Source organism: Penaeus monodon, chromosome 38 (assembly GCF_015228065.2).
Source record: "Penaeus monodon isolate SGIC_2016 chromosome 38, NSTDA_Pmon_1, whole genome shotgun sequence".
NCBI lineage: Eukaryota > Metazoa > Arthropoda > Malacostraca > Decapoda > Penaeidae > Penaeus > Penaeus monodon.
The window spans coordinates 5745147-5752646 of NC_051423.1; the positions used below are offsets into that span (position 1 = coordinate 5745147).

Consider the following 7500-nt stretch of genomic DNA (forward strand, 5'->3'; position numbering starts at 1 on the left):
CTGTTTCTTGCTGACGGAGGCCAACCTGATGGAGACGCCGCATTGCTGGACGTCGAAGGGATAGAAGAACACGTCAAAGTCACAGACGAAGGCGCCGCTGTAGTGTGTCTGTAGAATGATCGTTCCTGCGTTGCCGCTGTACGTCTGGTCTGGGGGGAGGGGGGTATTTGTAATATGATCTGATGATAAGGATATTTTGATAATGTAATATAATGATAATGACATGGTAATGATAATGTCTAAAATCATATAATAATGGTAATGTCTAATATCATATAACAATAATAATGTTTAATATCATGTAATGGTGATAATGTAAAAGCTAATATTAATATATTAGCTGGGAAATGGGGTACCGGTGATGCAGAAAAAAGAAATAAGGTATCGTTTGTGTGTGCGTGCGTGCGTGTGTGTGTGTGTGTGCAAACGCGTACGATCTACAAATACGCCGGATGCGTTTATATTCATTTTGAATTTTGCATAGAAATGAAGGACAAAAAATTATGTAATCCAGTCATTGTATCATTTAAGTAAATGGGGAAAATGTTTTTTGTATTTTTTCAAAACTTCAAACGCCGTCGATCAAAAACATCTTTTATGAATTATAATCTGCAATTCATCATTAAAAGCGCATTCAATATAACTGTACCAACAAAACTGTGTGTGTGTGTGTGTGTGTGTATGTATATATATATATATATATATATATATATATATATATATATATATATATATATATATATATATATATATATATATATATATATATATATCAAGAAGAAAAAATAACAAAAAATATATATTTATTGACTTCAGTCTCACGAATTTTTAAAAGCATCTTACCGTTATAGAATATTGAGATGATTAAGCAATGCATTAGTGCATAAGATATTGCCCAAGTCTTTTGAAGAAATAAATGATTAAATCTGGCGAAGAGAGAACATAAAATATGAATGATTGCTTGGCGTACTACGTTTTAATTGTACAAGACTGTTATCTCATTACATATGATTACGTTTACAAGGAATATATGAGCTGGCTTTGTTTGCAAGCGCTGTTGCTTCTGGGAATGCTTTTCAGAATCACTGTTCTCCCCTTGACAGTCTTTCTTTCTTCGCTTTAGTCATATTGTCAAGTATTATTATCAGCCTTGGTAAAAGTAGATTAGCCTGGAGAAAGATAAACATATCTTTTTTCTCATTTTTCCCCTTTTTTATTCCTTTCTCAATTTTGAATAGTAGTAATAAAATATTTCCTTATCTAAAGCTTAATTTCTCAGTGATTTCTCATTTCGTGCTTTCAGTCAGGAAGCTAAACCCAAGATTGTTTGCGGATCTCTATGCGGGGAAATTTTGCACTGATGGCCTTGATTAAAACGCACAGTGTAATGACAAGGCAGAAATATTTATCATACAGTTTAGAAATATTAAATTTTTTAGTACGCTGAGTTATAAATAAATGCTTGCTTAAAAATTATGTAAATATTATGCCTGAGGGGGTCTTATTCAGCCAGTTATGATTAACTTTTTTCTACTTTTATCATGATATATGCATGCAAACAAACTGATTTAATTTGATTCTGAATAGATAAATTAAAAACTGCAAGGAAATCAGCTCTTGGAAGCGAGATATCAAAATGGAAATGTTCATCATCTTGAGAAATTGGTTAACGTACTCTAACCATGAGAAGATATTTGTTTGTTTTCTTTGGTTATCTTCTCCTCTCTCATGCATCTCCTTTCTTTGTGTCTGTTTGTCGGTCTGACATTACATTACATTTCTTTTTTACGGTAATTCTCTCTCTCTTTGTCTTCGTGTGTGTGTGTGTCTCTCTCTCTCTTTATATATATATATATATATATATATATATAATATATATATATATATATAATTATATAATATATATATATATATATATATATATATATATATATAATATATATATATATATATATATATATATACATATATATATATATACATATAATATATATATATATTTTATATATATATATATATATATATATACCTATCTCTCTCTCTCTCCTCTCTCCTCTCTCTCTCTTCTCTCTCCTCTCTCTCTCTCCTCTCTCTCTCTCTCTCTCTCTCTCTCTCTCTCTCTCTCTCTCTCTCACCTCTTCTCCTCTCTTTTTCTCTTCTCCTTCTCTCTGTCTCTCTCTCTCTCCTCTTCTCCCCTCTCTCTCTCTCTCTCTCTCTCTCTCTCTCTCTCTCTCTCTCTCTCTCTCTCTCTCTCTCTCTCTCTCCTTCTCCCTTCTTTCCTTCTCTCTCCCCTTCTCTATCTATCTCTATCTGTTTTGTCTCTGTCTCTCTCTCTCTCTCTCATCTCTCTCTCTTTCTCATCTGTATCTATCTACTACTATCTCTCTTCTCGTCTCTCTCTCGTCGTCTGTCTATCTGTCTCTCTCCTCTCTCTCTCTCTCTCTCTCTCTCTCTCTGCTTCAACATTCATATCAATTTTTTTTGTCTTTATTTTCATAAGGTGTCATTTCAATTTCGTTCTTCGCAATTCGTTTCAGTTTAATTTAATGGTTCCATCAAACTCTTCAACATTTTTACTTTCTTCATAAAAAAATATTTCCAATTCACCAGCATAGCATCCATGGACTATAGTAACGCAATGTGCTTGGTGTGATATTTCTTTATGTAAAATGATCATTCGAATTTCTTTTCTCAGCATTATTACTCTATCCTTCCTCAGATGTCCCAGCAGTCCCTTTGCTTAGAGAAATTTAATTAGATATAATAAGCACACCATTAACTCCCTTACGACGTGAACGACTTACCCATATTAACGTTATTGAAGTCGAGCTCAATCGGTTCCCCGGTCCTCTGAATGAAGAAATTTGTCTTGACTGTCTTCACCTCTCCGTTCAAGGCGTTGGGGAAATCCAGCTCCGGCGTCCAGATCTTCTCCCTCTCGCTCGCCGACAGTTTGTTGGCGAAGAGGTCGCTTCTCAGGTTAAAGAAGGTCACGCGAGAGTCGACCCAGCGTAGAGTGAGGATGAACTCGAGGTAGTTGACCTGTTGGACGTCGTCAATCTTGTGGAAGCGGATGAACTTGACTTCCGCCTCGGGGAGGAGGGGCAGGGTCGGGTCCAGGTCGTTCTTGGGTGGTTTGAACTTGCGGTAATCTGGCGGGGTCGTTAGGATGTCACAGTCGTCCTCGTCCGTCTGGTCGCCGCAGTCGTCCTTGGCGTCGCAGCGGGAGGCTATGTCGATGCAGTTCCCGTCGCCACACATGTACTCCTTGTCGGTGCACCGCGAGAGGCTGAGGACGCGCGTGGTGCCCTGCTTCCGGTCGCAGACGGGCGCCTCCAACGTCCATTTCCTCCTCCCGAAAGGATAGACGTTCTGCGACTCCACCTCCAGCGACGCCAGCGTGACGTTCCTCGCTGCGTCGAGCCACAGCCACTTTTTCCCCTCGGCCGCCTTCTCCTCGGCCAGCATGATCATCTCGCCGTGGAAGCCGTGGAAGTAGGGCTTCTCGAGGACGTAGCCGCGGATCTCAAACATGGTCATGGTCCGCGCGACCTTGCAGCCGCCGCGCAGGAAGAGGGGGACGTCCGTCTGGTCCTCGCACACGGCGCTGCCCTGGATGGTGCCGTCGCACTTGAAGTCGTTCAGAAGGCTGTCAGCCCCGCCGGACATGATGCAGTTCTCGTTCTTGCCGTTGTCTGGCTGGCCGGGGGCGAAGGCGATGTCGCGAAGGACCTTGCCGTCCTTCACGCGCCTCCACACTCCCTCCTCCTCCTCGTCCGTGACGGCCAACCACGTCCGGAACCGCAGCCTCTCCCTCCACTTCGTCTCGTTGAACATCTGCATCTTCCGGGGGTCGAGAGGGGCGTACATCCTCGAGCCTACGAAGCGACAGAACTCCTCCGCCTCCAAGTACGTGTAGCGCTCGGGGAAAATCACGAAATCCTCCTCGCGCAAACACAGATCTTCAAGAGACGCATTCCTCTCTCGGACATTGACTAATTCCACGTCGTCTCGGTCCGTCGAGAAGATGTTCCCCTTCATGTTGACTCTGCACGAGGCCATGTCGCCCACTTCAGCGCCGGAGACACGACGATCCCACAGATTAACTTGGGTCACATAACCTTTTAAGATCTGCTGCTCGTCCATGCCCCGGGAGAACCCGTCCTGCTCTTGTCCTACAACGAAGGAGCCGTTGAGAGGCAGGACGCGGTCGTCGCCTGAGATAGGACCCGAGGCTGCGACCTCTCCGTCGACGTACACGGTGTACGTATCCCCAGCCAGGACGTGGCAGTAGTGCCGCCATCGCCGAAGCACAGTCGGGGCCCTCACTCGCTGCGCGGCCTCCTGCGGCTGGTTGTTGTAGCGGAAGGTGTGCTCTCCGTCGTCGACGTCTGGGGGAGGAGGCTAGAGTGAGGATTCTCGGCATTACGGGATAGTTATGTATCTCTCTCTCTCTCTCTCTCTCTCTCTCTCTCTCTCTCTCTCTCTCTCTCTCTCTCTCTCTCTCTACACACACACACACACACACACACACACACACACACACACACACACACACACACACATATGTAATAATATATAATAAAAGTACTACTACTACTACTACTACTAATACTACTACTACTACTACTAATAATAATAATAATGATAATAATAATAATAATAATAATAACAATACTAATACTAATACTAATACTAATAGTACTACTACTACTAATGATAATAATAATAATAATGATAATAATAATAATAATAATAATAATAATAACAATAATAATAATAATACTATTATCATCTTTAATATTACTTCTATTATTGTTATTATTATCATCAATGTTATAATATTAATGGTAAAAATAACGACAATAGTTATCTCCCTAACGACAATAACTACAATAATAATAGTACTAGTACCAGCAATAAAAAATAGTAGTAACAGTAGATAAAGACAAAAACAATTATTATTTTCATATGTATCATTATAATTTCATAATAGAAATTTCAATAATGATAAAAATGATGATAATAATAACGATGATGATGATAATGATGATGGTGATGATGATGATGATGATGATGATGATGATGATGATGATGATGATGATGATGATGATGATGATGATGATGATGATGATGATGATGATAATAATAATAATCACGATATTTATAACAGCAACCCTAATAACTAACAACAACAACACACGAACAGCAAAAGGAACAGCGATATCAAAACCTTCAACAGATCCCACAGGTCCTATGACTCACACATCATAATTGCGTTGGAGAAGGAATCGGCTGTGGCGTAGGACAGAAACACCTGCAGCGTAGTGAGTGCCGTCTGGAATGCCCTGTAGCACACACTCATGTCAGTAAGAGATGAGGCTACATGTTGCTGGCTCATGTTGAACCTAAGGTACACGTCAGATCGCGGGGCCGCCCATATATCTGGCTGCAGAGCGAACACCCGGGCGTCTTCTCCTGTGAAAAGGGTTATTTGTAGGCATTTATTTAACTCTCAGAATCATTGCGTCTCTGTGTGGTGGTCTGTTATATATGTACGTTTATTATAGCGTGAAATATATAGAGGTATTCGGTACATTACATAAATGTATACGTTCATCATTTTATTATAACTTTTTTTTTTTTAATAAGAAACAAATACTAGATGTAAATACTAATGTTTACACTTAATTTCAATGCTCTTCATTTATAACACGTTATTAGTCTAGTTCCTACGAGACGAAACATTTTTCTTGATTAACGTATTTAAAAGGCATGATCTCATCCTCTTCTCTTTTATCTCGGAAACAGAAAATACAGTCTAAATATCTCTTTTTTTTTTTTTTAAGAAGTCAAATTCACTGTCTAAACACCCTAATCTTTCTCCTCTCTCTAAGCCACAAACTTCATAATCTAAAAATCCTATCCTTTAATCCCCTTTCACCCCACCCCCCCCAAAAAAAAAAAAAAAAAAAAAAAAAAAAATCTTATCCCCCCCTCCCCCCCCCGAAAAAAAAAATACAGTCTAGACCCCTAATCGCCAATCATTACTCACACAAACGGGCGGAGGACCTGAGCAACCATTACGCAAGGCTTGATAATTCTGTATTGTAGATCAAGCGTCAGAATCTAATGCTATGATAATCCTCGAGACTAATGGGAATTCTGGCGCAAGGGTTAATATACCAATGGTAACATTATAATTGCGATTACTGCCATTACAATTTCTGTCCAGAGGGGAGAGAGAGAGAGAGAGAGAGAGAGAGAGAGAGAGAGAGAGAGAGAGAGAGAGAGAGAGAGAGAGAGAGAGAGAGAGAGAGAGAGAGAGAGGGGGGGGAAATAGGAGGGAAGGGGAGAGGGGGAAATACGAGGGAAGGGGAAGGGGGAAGGGAGAGAACACAGGGGAGGGGGGAAATAGGAGGGAGAAAGGAGAGAGAGTACAGAAGAAAAAGGAAAGGGGAGATGAGAGGGGGTGGAAGAAAGAGTGAAGAAGAAGAGAGAGAGAGAGAGGGAGAGAGAGAGAGAGAGAGAGAGAGAGAGAGAAAGGGTGGAAGAAAGAGGGAAGGAGAGAGAGAGAGAGTAAGGGAAGAGGCAAGTGGAAAAGAGGAAAGGAGAACTAAATAAGGAAGGGAGGAGAAAGAGATGGGAGAGAAGGGGAAAGAGATAGAAAGAGATAGATTGATAAATAGACACATAGATAAATAGATACTCGTAAATGAATAAAGACAGATAGATAGAGAGAGAGAGATTGAGAAGGGGGAAGGGGGCGGATGAGATATATGGATAGAAGGAAAATGGGAGAGAGAGTAGGGCGGATATTGAAGAGAAGGAAATAGAAAAGGGATTAAAGAGAGAATGAGGAAAGAGAGAAGGGAGGCAGGAAGAGAGAGGGGAGGAGATGAGAATGGAGAGAGGGAAGCGAATGCGATTGGAAGGAGGAAGTGAGATGGAAAGAAATAAACGAAGATGAAAGAAGAAGAAGTGAACGGGGAAGGATAAAGAGGAGAGGAAAGGAAAGAGGTACGGGGCGAAAAAGGAAGGAGGGGAGGGGGGGGGAAAAGGAGGGAAAAAGGAGGACGAAAGATGTAGATAAAAAGAATAAAGGTAGGATAGGTGACAGGAGAAAAGGAGTAAGAAAGGAAGAGAGAAGGAAGGAGATATAGGGTGGAGAAAGAGAGAGAGAGAGAGAGAGAGAGAGAGAGAGAGAGAGAGAAAGAAAAGAAAAAGAGAAAGCAAAAAAGATATAAAAAGAAAAAGGGGGAGGGGGAAAAAAGACCAATAGAGAATAAGAATAAAAAATATAAGAAGAGCCATAGTAAGAAATATAAGAAAAGGAGACAACAAGAGAGAGAACAAACGACGTTACCCAAAATAGCCATGTTATATTCATGAAAGAACATCAACCCACGAAGGGAATGTCCTTCAACAGAAAATTTCATTAATGTAACGTTTCTGTCTGATATTTAATTTTAGACAATGTAATAAAAGACTAAATTCCGA

At 40.6% G+C, this 7500-nt stretch overlaps 1 protein-coding gene across 1 annotated transcript in view; it reads right to left on the reverse strand.

Moving 5' to 3' along the window:
• The window catches only part of LOC119596677, a 26633-nt gene that overhangs the window by 7334 nt on the left and 11799 nt on the right, over nucleotides 1-7500 (reverse strand). Inside the window, exons 2-4 of the mRNA XM_037946008.1 lie at nucleotides 5266-5478; nucleotides 2805-4391; nucleotides 1-149 (exon numbers count right to left, since the gene is read on the reverse strand). The exon at nucleotides 1-149 is cut by the window's left edge and continues 123 nt beyond it. Of these exons, the coding sequence (XP_037801936.1) occupies nucleotides 1-149; nucleotides 2805-4391; nucleotides 5266-5478 (1949 nt within the window). The remainder of the gene's footprint in view (nucleotides 150-2804; nucleotides 4392-5265; nucleotides 5479-7500) is intronic.